Source organism: Palaemon carinicauda, chromosome 1, assembly GCF_036898095.1.
Source record: "Palaemon carinicauda isolate YSFRI2023 chromosome 1, ASM3689809v2, whole genome shotgun sequence".
NCBI classification, from domain to species: Eukaryota; Metazoa; Arthropoda; class Malacostraca; order Decapoda; family Palaemonidae; genus Palaemon; species Palaemon carinicauda.
Genome location: NC_090725.1, coordinates 267954634 through 267969063, shown reverse-complemented (window position 1 = coordinate 267969063; position 14430 = coordinate 267954634). Strand labels below are relative to the sequence as shown.

The 14430-nt window shown below is 38.7% G+C and overlaps 1 protein-coding gene and 1 pseudogene across 2 annotated transcripts in view; one reads left to right on the top strand and one right to left on the bottom strand.

Annotated features, from left to right (window-relative positions):
• LOC137656083 (uncharacterized) overlaps nt 1-14430 on the top strand; it is a 534405-nt gene that overhangs the window by 479274 nt on the left and 40701 nt on the right. For both annotated transcript variants that reach the window (XM_068390261.1, XM_068390268.1), the window contains one exon: nt 11034-11227. In XM_068390261.1, coding sequence (XP_068246362.1) covers nt 11034-11227 — 194 coding nt within the window. The remainder of the gene's footprint in view (nt 1-11033; nt 11228-14430) is intronic.
• Nucleotides 12408-13472, bottom strand: LOC137645954 (uncharacterized; annotated as a pseudogene).

Here is a 14430-nt window from a genome sequence, read left to right as displayed (position 1 = left end):
CATTTCTAATCGTGTCTTGCCATTTAACTCCCGATATCCCTCTGAGGGCTTTATTAGAGATTGTTTCATTGTCATACCATGACTTATGTCCGTACAGTAACACCGACCTCACTAAACTGATATATAGTCTGATTTTTATATGTAATTTCAAGTGATTTGATTTCCAAATATTACTTATTGTAGCCCTTGTCTGATTTCCTTATTTCAATCTTTCACTAAACTCTAATTCTAAAGACCCTGTATTGGAGAGCATAGATCCTAAAAACTTGAATGATTCTACTTCATTAATGCTTTCTCCTTCCAATGATATTTCATCTTCCATTCCATACTCAGTTGTCATCATCTCTGTCTTTCTTCTATTTGTCTTGAGCCCACCCTCCTATTATATTTCATGCATTCTGGTAAACAAGTAGTGCAAATCCTGTCATGTTCTACTAATAAGGACAGCATCATTAGTATACTCTAGGTCTGCCAAATTTCCTATTACCAATCCAGTTCATTCCTTCTCCACCATCTATGACTGTTCTCTGCATTACAAAATCCATGAGAAGGATAAGCAACATAGGTCACAACACTTTCCCTTGGAGAACTCCACTCTTCACTGAAAATTCATTTGATGGGACTCCACTAACATTAACTTTGTTCCTGCTATGCTCATGAACAGACTTAATCAAATTTACATATTTTCACATAAATGTGTTGGAATTGATGACTGTCTTCCTGATGTTGAAGAGAATTCATTCGAGAAGGAAATCGCATAAAAAGATCTTCATAGATAACCAGGTGGCGGTCTGTTACCTCAGAGAGGGGGATCCTGCTCGAGAACTCTCAGTGCAGTAACCCTTCCCATTATAAAGATCCTTCAGGAGAGGAATATGTTCCTCTCACCATTCCATCTCTCTGGTTCACTCATTGTAGTAGAGGATGCCCTATCCAGGCAGACAGTCCTGCACATGGAATGGACTCTGGACTAGACTTCTATTCAGGAGGTTTTGGAACTAGCTGCAGGTCTCTAAATAGACCTGTTTGCTACAGATGAGAACCAAAAGCTTCCACTGTCTGTATCTTTGAATGTGGACTAAAAAAGCAGTGATAAGAGATACTCTGAAATTATATTAGAATAGATTGTTGTCTATCTATGTGTTCCTCTGATGAGTATGATTTTGTAAGCTTTGAATACAGTATTCTTGAAGATTTGTCAGGGACAGACTTAGTAATCTTGCATTACATTTATTTCAGGACAATCCAGAGAAGGCTATGAATAAGTTTTCTTTTTATGTATCCTTCACTATTTCCATTCCAACGCTGTAACAGTATGGTATATGACTGATTGTGGAAACATGTCTGAATTTGTGTCCAGAGCTGAAGTAGGTGGCCGGTAGCCTGGGGCCTGGTTTTTAGGCCTTCATGTCAACCACTTGTTGATTATGATAATAGCATGGATATCATATGGCTTTGGTAGAATAGAAGGAGAATAATCAAAATAAATTTTGAAATAAACCCGAGTAATTCTTTGGTTATATTTATAGCCTATCTTATAATAATAATAATAATAATAATAATAATAACCTTATTCTGAATTCTTTAGTTCATTCTCCCATGTAGTTTATAGGCAAAGAATTTAATATTGATCAATTTTGTAAAGTTTACTTTACTTGGCCATTTGCTTTGAGCAATGAAAGCTTAAAATACAGGAATGAGTGACAGGTTGAGCTTTAGCATAGTTTGTCCTGAATTAAATGATATTCATAGAATATATTTTTGAAACAATTAAATTATATGTAACATATTCTTAGAATAATTTTGACTGATCAAGAGTTACAGGCTTGTTAGCATCTAGACAACTTAATCTTACATCAGTTTCAAACATAAAAGAAACTAGCCTTTAGTTAAGTGTAAAATTCTGAGAAATTGGCTAGTTTATCATAGGGGATGAGCTTAGAAATTATGTGCCAGCCATTAAATAGACCCAGCCTTTAATAAATCTGGTAGTTTAGACAATAATGACATTTGTAATACAATCTTGACTTCTTGAGTTTGGTTAGTACAGTATGAGGCACAATATAGTCCAGTGGTTATTCAACCAAAAGAATTTTCAATCCGACCCAGTTTCAAACATTAGCCTAACCCCTTAAGTTTTGACTTGCGGTTTTAGTGCATCAATCAGTAAGGGTTTTGATGGTGTATATCACATGACTGATTTGAGATCCTCTCCAAGACCTTTGCACTCATTAATGACTTCTGAATCTTGAATGATGCAACCCTTGCTTATCTGTATTCCAATTTGCAAAGACTAGCAGAAGACCAAATTGGTAGCTTGAACCTATATCTATCCACTCACTCAAATAGGTGATGGTAGGGACCACTTTCTCATATGGTGTGGCATACCATATAGTCCCCATTTATGATAGGTTTCATTTGGATGGCAGTGCCTATCATTTGCTTACAGGCTCGGTCACTACCTCATTACAGTTTTCCTCTATTAATGTAGATGCTAGTTATTCTTCTGCTAAAATGAGTCTATTCCTTACATAGGACAAGTTTAAGGTAAACAAGTGATAAGGACAGTGTTTGATATAAGAGAGTCTGTTCCTATACAGATACAAACCCTCACCCTTTAATAAGAGTACAGTATTATTTCAGCAAAGCTGGAAATTCAGCTGCTGAAATTTATAACAAGGTGTTGGTAGTTACTGGAAAGTGGGAGTGAGAAGCCTCACTCCCCTACCAGCTCACTGAGGGGTCACTTTGACTTATTCTCCGAGTATATGTATCCTAAACTTTATCTATTAATCTTTTTCCTTTCTATTTACAAATTTTTGTCATTTTTTGTGTGCCCCAGAATGGATAAACTATTAGTAGCCATGTGGTCTTGATCTGGATTTTCTGATTTTCTGGATGGTGTTGGAGAACTTTTATACAGACATGGAAACCAATTCTTTATGTCCTTTTTGCAGGGGGCATAACTGCTCGTAGTCTTACCCCTGTGAGAAGTGTATGGAGTTGTCATCCTCTGAGCGGCAAGTGTTCAGCAGGAAGGGGATGAATAAAACCGAGTCAGATTCTTTGCCTTCGAGATCTTCCTCAAGGGCAAAGAAATCCGCGGAGTCTCTCTTTTCCTCATGGAACTCTAGCTTCTGATCCTTCTGTGTCACACTTCTTTGGGGGTAATGCAAAGAAGACATTAAATTAACCCCTGGTTAAGTCCAGAGCAAGATGGCAGTATCTGCTTTTCCCCTAGTTGAAGAGATATCTCTTCTCTTCAGGGTTAACCCAATGTGATTGTTTCATGTGATGATGCCCGAAAGATGTTGTGGCCTTCCTTAGGACTAGCGGGTATTCCATTCAAGGATAGTGTTACTCTCCTTAGTTTCCTCTAATGCAAATCTCCCCCCGTTGACCCTGTTTAGTCTGATGTACCAGGGGAGGAAGCCCTTTGCATGATTCCCTCTGTCCTGTTTTCCCTTTGAAGCGCACCTTCAGAGCTACCATCATCTTCAGTTAAGTCACCATAGGTAAGGAAGCTCTTGCACCCTCCTTCGGCTCCCAGCCCTTTCCAACTCTGATAGTCATTCCAAGATAAAAAGGAGAGATTCCATTTGGCAAGACAAGGATGTCACTGCCTCTCTAAGAGATCAACATGAATCATAGAGGATAGTGTAGCTGGCTCGTAAATAGGCAAGGCCAAACTTCCGAGTCTTGAGAGAAAAACCTTTTCTGACACCGTTACTGATGATAATAGTAAGTGATCCAAGAGAACCACTATGGAAAGAAGTAGCCAGCTCTTAACGAGACAAGGTTGTTTGTCCAGTTCCCATAAGGTAATCTTTGTCAGGAGTGAAGTGGTATGAACATCAAGTGTTACATGATAAAACAGGAGGGCAATTTTTTATTACATATATCAATAGATACTAAAGAAATTGAGGCACACTTACTTGTTTTGGGCTGAAAAACCCCAGGGCAGGCTTCAAGTCTAATAAAGATCATTTTCCTCCTCAGCAATCTTTCTAGCCAAGCATGTTGGAGTAATGAGGCCTTGGGCTGGAAACTGGCATGCGTTTGAGACTGTCAGTTTGGTCATAATAGTTCTGTCACCAGAACCATTGATAGGATGTCCAAAGACTTGAATGTGCCCTTTTTTAAGGTAAATGAGTCCAACAGTGGAGTTTCTTTCCATCCACCAGCTGACGATTTGTATTAATGCGTGATGTTGCGGAACGCTGAGGTTGTGGCAAACCCACATGTATCACATGCTCAAGGCGGTGTCCCTAGTGAAGCTTCCCTTGTGAATATATAGGCTTTTATGACTGTTTCTCTTTATCAAAAGAGATGGTGCATTTGAATACATTCTATCAGAGTTTACAAATGCTCGCAAATAACGTGGTTTTGGAGACTAGCCTAATCGAGTGGTTTTGCTGAACTCTAAAGTTGCGGCAAGCCCATCTAGATCATATACTTGAGTGGGGTCCCTAGTGATGCTTCCTCTGAGAATGCATAGGTTCTTCTGATACTCTTATACTTGGAGAAGAAAAGGTGTCATCAACTACGGTACCTTCTCCTGGAGTAGTCAGAGCTCTTGTACACAATTAAGGAGGAGCGATATAAACCCAGCTATTTGTTTTCTCAGAAATTCGCACTGTTCTATGGAACAAGATAACTAGTTGTTCGTATGATCAGGAATCTCCTTGAGAGACAATATCATGAAAGAGCTACCCAAGATCTTTCTAGCCTGAGTCTGAATTTTTCCTTGAACCAGAGACAGGATAATGTGGCAGCTTCTGATGTCCTGTTATCGTAGGGTTGTCTTTGGTGACTTCTCCGTGCAGATAGAGAATTTCATGTTAGGCCCCAGCCAACAGGCTGTCCATGTTCAGGAAGGAGAACTTGCTTTTGACTATTGGAGAAAATTGTTAGTCTCCCTAGGCAGGGGTGTCTTAGCATTCTGTTCATACCTAGGTGTATTTTAATGTTGTTATTATTCATAAACTTCTCTTGTAATATATTTCCTTATTTCCTCTCCTCACTGAGATATTTTCTCTGTTGGAGCCCTTGGACTTATAGCATCCTGGTCTTCCAACTAGGGTTATAGCTTAGCAAGTCATAATGATGATAATAATAATAGACTTTTTGAGAGACAAGTTGGGGAAAAAGTTGTTGTTGGAGTGCTCTGACCAACCCTGGACTTTTGAGAGGCAAGCCGTGAAAAGTTCAAGTACAAATTCCTTAGATCCAGTTGTCATACAAAAATTAGAATAGGATTATCCCAGGAAATATAGCATTAGCGTTAGGTTTCTGGGGAAGGAGACCCTGTAAGTAGGCTTGATTACTTGGCTTGAAGATAAAACAGTCAGAGTACTGTATAGGATAGTTAGATCCATAACTTAGGCCCATCTGACTGGGATTATGAGGATAATCTTAGGAGATGATGAAAGTCTCTCTCTTCCAGACTCAGTAGTAGGAAGGTATTACTCTTATGAGACAGTTTTGTCCACTAGTTGCCCGGGTAACGAGGGTGTCGATACAGGTAGTTCTTTCAGGAGGGGAATCCTAGTACTGTATCTCAGACTAGAGACTGCTTCAAGATCTACAAATAGATCTGAAACTTCATGAAAGCTATAGGAACTGTTTTCAAGATTGTCAAACAGTCCTTAGCTAAGGAGAGACAGTCTTGGAACTCTCTCCATACTAGATGAATTCTTTCCCAGGAAGACATTTGTTGGGATTCTATGCAGCTAGTCCAGGAGTGATCCTCTTTGTTCAGTAAGAAGGTTTTTTCTGCCTCATCGTGATAGATATTAGACCCATTGATCTTTCCTTATTCGCAGTAAGTTGAGATGTCTGTCTGACTTTCTTTTATCTCTGGTCTTTATTCCGAAGATGAGGGAGGAGGATGTTTGTCCTTAACATAATGCTGGCTTAAATGGTGCTAACAAGCAATCTGGCAAAGTTGAATGATTCATGGAAGGGAAATAATTTAAGGTTAAGCTTCGTTACAAGGTATGGAGGACACAGCTCTCTGGGTCATACCTGGAGAGTGTTCATAGGTAGTCATGACTGCTCCTACTTGGTGATGTCTTGATTCCTCTGGGGGAACATCTGGATTATACCTCTTCATAAACCTCCTTGTCAAGCTTCCTGACGGGGATAGATATGATTTACTGCCCTTAGGATCCTTATACCTAAGGGATTTCTTATCTCTTCCAGAGAGTTTTGTAGCCTTTCTAGACTAGGAGAGAAGTACCAAAGTCCTGTTTAACCGATGGGTGGGAAAAAAGAGGAGGGCAACTTGCGACTTCTCAGGGATTATATTCTCTGGGTGTTATGTCTCCCCCAAGGACATGGTAAGCCAAGTTTCTTCTGACCAGGGAGGGGTTCTGAATATTTATAGTCTTCTGACGCTAAACACCACTTACACCACGGATACTAGAATAGACATTGCTTCTCAGGATGGGTAATATTGTTCCATGGAAAAAGGGTCCTGTCATCCAAATCCTGGTTTTGGAAATGATAATTCTTGCTTGAAATAGAAAGATGCCGGTTTATGGCCAGACATCAGGCCATCACCGGTTGTGGCTGGCTTCCTTCTAAGATAGGGAAGAGAGGGGCCATATTTCATAGCCTAATCTTCCTGTCACGATCTTGAGTCCTGACAGGGTTATAGGGTAGAAACCGTAGCCTTCTTCTCGAAAGTAGAATCTTAAAGATCTTCCTTGAGGTTGACCTGGTAAGGATTGCAGTTGGTGCCTCATCTCGGGTAACCAATAATCTGCAACAAAACAACTAAGAGCTATGCCAATAATACAAATTACAAAGGAAACAAGACGGGCTGTGATTATTGCTTCCTTCTAGAGTTTAACATCCCTTCCCTACTGTGGTAAGTCTAGGCATGCTCTTACACGAGGAGGAGCTATTGGATCTGGTTTCTGCCTTCCGGGGGAGAGGATATCGATCTCCTGGTGCTAGTGGTTTGAGCTACTGAGTGACTATATCTTATACAGGCCTCTCTCTGGGTGCTGAACGGCAGGTCCACCAGTCATCTAGTGCTCATAGCGGTTGGTTCAGCATTAATCTAGCTATCAAGGTTATAAAAAAAACCTAGTTTGTCTTGAACGTCCTCCCTTTTTTCAGCTGTGAGCACATTATAGCGAGATAAGGGAGTGGAGGTAGGTCTGTTTAAGCTTCTTTCCCATTCATCATGTTCATCCTCAGGATGTACTTCTTCCACATTTGGTACATTACATGCAAAAGGTATTTTACCTGAAAAGCCCCTGCTTTGTCTTTGACGTGAGCGTCTTATAGGCCTCTTAGTCAGGTTGATTCTTAAGTCAGACTGGAGTTCCATTGCAGGCATAGGGTAAAAGTATTCTTTCCTACCTTTACCTTCTAAGATATGTAAAGGGGAATCCCCCTGAACAAATTATCATTCTATGCTCACTAATCATGTTCATGGGGCTATAATTTTGGCCACCACACAAACTTCTGAGGGAGGATGCATCAATACTTTGTGGAGAAAAGTATTCACACCTAAAGCTAGAATATGATCTGTTTATATGGGAAATATCCTGGGATTTATTGTGGTCTTGTCTTGTGCATGAAGAAAATTCTTAACATGTAGAAAGGATTACGTCATCACACGCTGAGATGGCGCGCATACAGCATAGTGTGGCTAAATGATACTTCTGCTTGAATCCTGAAAAGTGTTGGTATTGGAGACCTCAGCTTATGGACCCCATGGTCATATGGCAAAATTGGTTCCTGAGAATGTCTTAGGAAATGTAGACTTCTGTCTTCCAACACTGCTACCTCTTGACTTAGGGGAAAAGCTTTCTCAACTCTAGGCTCCCTCCAATGGGAGCATCTTAAAAAACACACCAGGTCATTCTTCATCATCCTGTATGATGAGCTGTGGAACCTGGCTCCTCAAGGTCTCACTGTGTATAATCAACCCTCTACTGAATGTGTGTGCTGCTTGAAGATAATGCATCAGATAACTCTCAACATGTAATATTGAAAGGTGGTTCTTGCTGCATAGAATGAGATTCTTCTCTAACTCCCGTTGGAAGGAGACTCAGCAACATAGAAATCTCTCTTAGTTTCTTGCGACGAGAAGCATAACTCTCCCATTGGGAGGGAGACTACTCCCTACAATAATTAGAGATTCTCTGAAACGTCTCTTAAGTTCTCTAACTCGTGTTGGGAGGAGACTCCGTAACGTAGAAATCTCTCTTGAGTTTCCTGTAATGAGAAGCATAACTCCCATTGGGAGGGAGACTACTCCCTACAATAATTACATGGAGTTTCTCTTGAAAATCTCTTGTCAGGAAAGAGGGACTCAGAGAATGTGTGTCTATGTCAACCCGGCTCATAAGGACGGCGCAATCATTGCGATCCCTTCCTGGGTAAAAACATAAATACTGAAATTTAATGGACATAAGCTCTCGCTCGTAACTCACAGTTAACGGATATTCACTTAAATGAACATGAATTAAGGATAAAACATAAATCAAGAGAGCTAAACACTAAAAGGGTAAACGATACGAATGCAAAAGGCTCAATCATAGAGAGAAAGTGAGAGAACAGCCTCTTCACTTCTTGACCATCAGTGTTGTGAGGTGACGCTGTGAGCAACCTCCTGTTTGATCCTTGCGGATACAATGCATTTAACTAGCACGAAGCATAATGCAATCAACCAAAATTTAGATTGGCCAGTCTTAGAAAACATGATTAGTAGTAACCCCATATAAATGACTCAGAAGTTTGTATCCACGTAGGAATAAAGTTCAAATATATTATTAGTAGTTCTTTATCAATGAACATGTGAATATTTATCCTACCGCAAGTGAAAAAAAAATAAAAAATGTGTAAAACAACACTAACATTTTTGAAGTTCTATGCAGTAAAATCTGTAACACACTATGCCTTAAGGACTGCTCATTGAACATGAAATGTACGTATGCTATATACACAACAATAGTGTACAGTCTTGTCTAGACAAACATAACTCTCTCTCTCTCTCTCTCTCTCTCTCTCTCTCTCTCTCTCTCTCTCTCCTCTCTCTCTCTCTCTCTCTCTCTCTCTCAGCAAAAATCCTTGTTACTTGTATGTAAATCAACACATTCTCTTTACAGTAGATTTCAATCTAGTATTCCTTCAGTTCATTTCTCTTCCTTCCTTCATTATTATTTAATTGTTTTCAGCTTATTATTTCCTTTTATTAACATTTGATTCCTTCCTGCATGATAAATTAAAAGCATTTTAGTTTGAAGACATTAACTAGAATGGAAAAAGACTGCAGTTCACACTATTATGTGTGTTTAATATTAATATTAATATGTAGAGGAATTTACCGTTCTCCAGAGAACATAAAAATGCATCTTAAAAATAGCTATCAGCTACCTAACTTTGATTTAGACATGGATTTGTTTGCTTTAATAAAAAAACTTATCTATTATTTCTTAATGGAAAAAATTCATTTTTTTAAAAGAAATCTCTAACCGTCTGGTGATCCAATGACACAAGAAAATATTCATTGCCGTAAGTGATCCGATGACTGGAAATGTCGCGTCATATGTGATTTATTTTGGGGAGAAATTCACCGTAAATATGCTTGTCACTCAAGGAAAAGGAAACTCACACTACGAGTGGGCAGATAGTTGAGGGACATGTGGAGCCTAAAAGAAAACGGATAGCAGCAGTACATGGATGGCAGGCCCATGCTGATTTCCAATGTGACCTATTGTTTTCAATCTACGCTCTTGTAGAAAAAAAAATTTAATTAGCGTGTTTGTGCATATGTAAATAACTGCAATATACATGTCTCATATATGATTAGAAACCCCATTCTTTTTACTTTTATATAATATATAAAACAATATAAAAGCATTGACGCTTCTGTACATAAAATATTATCTAAAAAAACACCTACAACAAAACTTACTCCATTTTTTACGGTAAATTGCTCAATATTTTTTCAATACATATATTTTTTTATTTATTCATTTTATAGGAAATTTAATAGGCTATATAATACTTCTTTATTTATAATTTTCATCAGCTTTACTGGTATATATTACATATAAAATATTACTTAAACAAAATATATGTATGAACTACTTTTAATAGTTTTTACAATTAGAATTACTGTACTATACAAAAGGTTTATCACAGAATAGTTTACATATGTTAGTTATAATGTTGGACTGTTCTGCTTTGAGTGGAGGGTTTGAAAACGTTAGCCAGAGAGAGTATTTATCGTGAAACTGCAAACAGGCAATATTTTGTTTAATAGGTTATATGGTTTTCTGTATCACGAATGATCAAATTATCCAAGATAGAACCCACGAATGTCAAAGGCCGACTGTATTTCAAATCCAGGTTATACTACATTCCTAAAGTATGATATCTAGGTCCTTATTATAAAGTAGCAATTTTGCTCATACTATACATAGATATTGTCACTTTTTGTCATTTTATATATTTTGAAATACCACTTTCAACATAGGCAGTAACTGGATGGTAACCATACTTAGTAGTCTCACATCCTGTGACTGATTTCCCTCACTGATAAAGGTTTAGGGCTTTTCATTTTTTTTTTATTTAATCCCCAGTGAAGTTTAGGTTGTTTACTTCATTTGCCACTCAACCTATGCAGGTATTAGAGTGTTAGGTAATGCTATGTGTTTTTTCCTTTAAATACATGAGAAGTTGTAAGACATCTGTAGTTATTTTTTAAAATAATTCCATAACTTTAATGTAAGCATTTACATTAAAATCTCTTCTCCCTTCCCTCTATTTGAATAAAGAATGATTTCCATGCAGGAGTGAAGAAAATTGATAAAGTCTGTTTAGTAAGAAGTACAGTATTTATCTCTATCGGTAGGGCAGCCGTTACCCAGTAAAAATTACTGGTCGCTATCCTCTTAGTTAACTATTTTTGGTTTGCTCTTCAAGACACAAAAGACTTTGATTTATGTTGAAAATTGGTCGTTTATGTTCCTTTGAAAGCTTTTATGAACTCAGAGTTTTCATTTCAGGTGGTACAAGTTACATGAAGGCAGCAAAAGAGTATAACATACCCAAGTCGGTGCTTTGGCGAAAATGTCAGAAAGATAACATGTTTCAGAAGGAAAGTCAGCGATTTTATAGCTATAGCCAGGCAGATGTAATACGAGCTAGAGATATGCTGTGCAATGGTCAGTCGCTAATTGAAATTGTCAAAGAGACCAAAGTAAGTAATTTTTTGTTTATAGTGATGTTTTCCAAAGTAATTTTCTTTTTACATTTAATTTTGCATGTTTTGAGAACTATTTGCAGTATACAGATATGTGTATTTTCCAGGGTAATAAGATGTAAGTCCGACTAAAGGGAAACGTAGACTAGCTGATGTGTAGGAAATGTGCAACTATACTGTATATATATATATATATATATATATATATATATATATATATATATATATATATATATATATATATATATATATATAATATATATATATATATATATATATATATATATATATATATATATATATATATATATATAATATATATATATATATATATATATATATATATATATATATATATATATATATATGGATAAATATCAACACAACATCGTGTTCAAATAGAAATAAATTTCTACCTCATACTTGGGATCGAACGCTAGCCCCTTCTAATGAAAGGCCAGGTCGAAACCAACCATGCCACGAGAGGCCAAAAGAAATCGGAACCTGACGCTACTTAGCTGTCCAAGGATTTACCTGGCGAAACATCAGTCTCTTACCAGCGAGTTTTACCCGATTTCCCGGCCCACCACGTGACACAATTGGTAGTTATTCATTCAAATTACCCCTAATGAGTCAATATGGATAAATATCAACACAACATCGTGTTCAAATAGAAATAAATTTCTACCTCATACTTGGGATTGAACACTAGCCCCTTCTAATGAAAGGCCAGGTCGAAACCAACCATGCCTCGAGAGGCCAAAAGAAATCGGAACCTGACGCTACCTAGCTGTCCGAGGATTTACCTAGCGAGACATCAGTCTCTTACCAGCGAGTTTTACCCGATTTCCCGGCCCACCACGTGACACAATTGGTAGTAATTCATTTAAATTACCCCTAATGAGTCAATATGGATAAATATCAACACAACATCGTGTTCAAATAGAAATAAATTTCTACCTCATACTTGGGATCGAACAATAGCCCCTTCTAATGAAAGGCCAGGTCGAAACCAACCATGCCACGAGAGGCCAAAAGAAATCGGAACCTGACGCTACCTAGCTGTCCGAGGATTTACCTGGCGAGACATCAGTCTCTTACCAGCGAGTTTTACCCAATTTCCCGGCCCACCACGTGACACAATTGGTAGTAATTCATTCAAATTACCCCTAATGAGTCAATATGGATAAATATCAACACAACATTGTGTGTGCGTCTTGTTCACCACTTTCCGCACCCTACATAAGATATGTTTTACACTGTCTGTTTTCAGAACATCATGCACACAGAGTTGCATGGTGTGTAAAGCGCACCTTACTGATGTAACACTTTTAGCTGCTAAGTGAATGTCATTTACTAAGTCATCTAACTTATTTTCAGCAGCTTCCAATACTTGTTCATCATCGTTTTTTTCATTGTCACTCAAAATTTCTTCACTGTTTCCTTCATTCACCTGTGTATCTTTCTGCATTAGTTTTCCTACTTTGATTACGTTTGATCCATTATCTGTGGTTAACGAGTAAATTTTTTTTTCTTGTATTCCAATCTTATTCAAACAAGCTAGCAAAAACTGATTTGATCTCTTCAGCTGTTGCCCTTTGTGTCATTTCCTTTATGGAGGCTGTCACTACCTTCAACTTGCCATTGATATCAGACTGCATGTTCACCCCAAGGAAAATGACGCCCACGTCGGGTGCAGAGATCTAACTTCACACAAACCAAGCGCTTATCGAACTCGGTCCTTAACTCAAGTCTTTTTTTTCTCTGCGGCTTCAAGAGTCAGAGGACCGAACAGCTCTTTGACTTAATGACACATCAAGCTTGTTTGCAATGGGACCCCATAAGCTTTGACATGGCTGTTTTCTCAAAAACAGATAAGGGCAATCCGTTGACAGTATCTGCTTCAACGACAAGTCCCTGCATCTCTTGCTTACTCATTGCGTATTCTTTCACTTCCGTTTTCTTTCTTTTTGCACACGAATCTTCGCTAATCATACTGACAAAATAATTAGATATATTTTCTCTCTCCCGTTTCCTAGACGCATTGTTTTTGGCATTGTCCAGGAGTTTTCTTATATTCCTCCGCAGGTCGTCTTTTAAGGTGATCACATAACGGCTTTGAGTGAAGTTCTGCGCCGGGCTTCAGTGTGTATGAGTAACCACATGCAGACACAAGGCAACTTGCTGAATTCTTCGTAATGGAGAAGAGCTCAACACCAACAAACTCTCAGTGCCGACCCATTGTGAGATTCTGTAAGACAAAAAAATAGCATATTAGATTTAAAAACGAAAAACAATTTGCTCATGGCTTGCATACAAAAAAAATCTCTCTCTCTCTCTCTCTCTCTCTCTCCTCTCTCTCTCTCTCTCTCTCTCTCATGGCTTGCACACAAAAAAATCTCTCTCTCTCATGGCTTGCACGCAAAAAAAAATCTCTCTCTCTCTCTCTCTCTCTCTCTCTCTCTCTCTCTCTCTCTCTCTCTCTCTCTCTCTCTCTCTCTCTCTCTCTCATGGTTTGCATGCAAAAATCTCTCTCTCTCTCTCATGGTTTGCATGCAAAAATCTCTCTCTCTCTCTCTCTCTCTCTCTCTCTCTCTCTCTCCTCTCTCTCTCTCTCTCTCTCATGGCTTGCACACAAAAAATCTCTCTCTCTCTCTCTCTCTCTCTCTCTCTCTCTCTCTCTCTCTCTCTCTCTCTCTCTCTCTCTCTCTCAAAACTATTATAATTTTTCTTGAATTCTTTAAATAAGGAAGAGAACATCATTCGAGTCTTACCTTATGTATGATCAAGCTTCTCTACTGAGTACTGCCTCCATAACACAAAAGCAGAATGCAGCAGCAGTCTTGCGGTCAGCAGTCAGCAGGCCTCAGTCTCCTCACGATGGTGTTAGTGTCCCTGACCTGAGCTGATGCAGTGTGCAGACCAAGTACTGACTGATGAATGATGATGAATGGAGGGGTTATAAATGCGTTGTCACGTGTGTCAAGGCTGGGTCAAGGGTAGCCTTCTCACCTGAGCCGGCTGAGCGATAAGCCGATAAGTAGGTGGGGTTCCTGCCCAGCCTTGCTGTGAAGGCTGACGAGGCAAACCCCACTGGGATATGCTTTAATTAACACCCCAGTGAGAAGACCTCTGCTAATCCTTTATGGTCACACACCTGGTTGACTTGGGCGGTGAGTCACCGCCCAAGTCAACCAGGT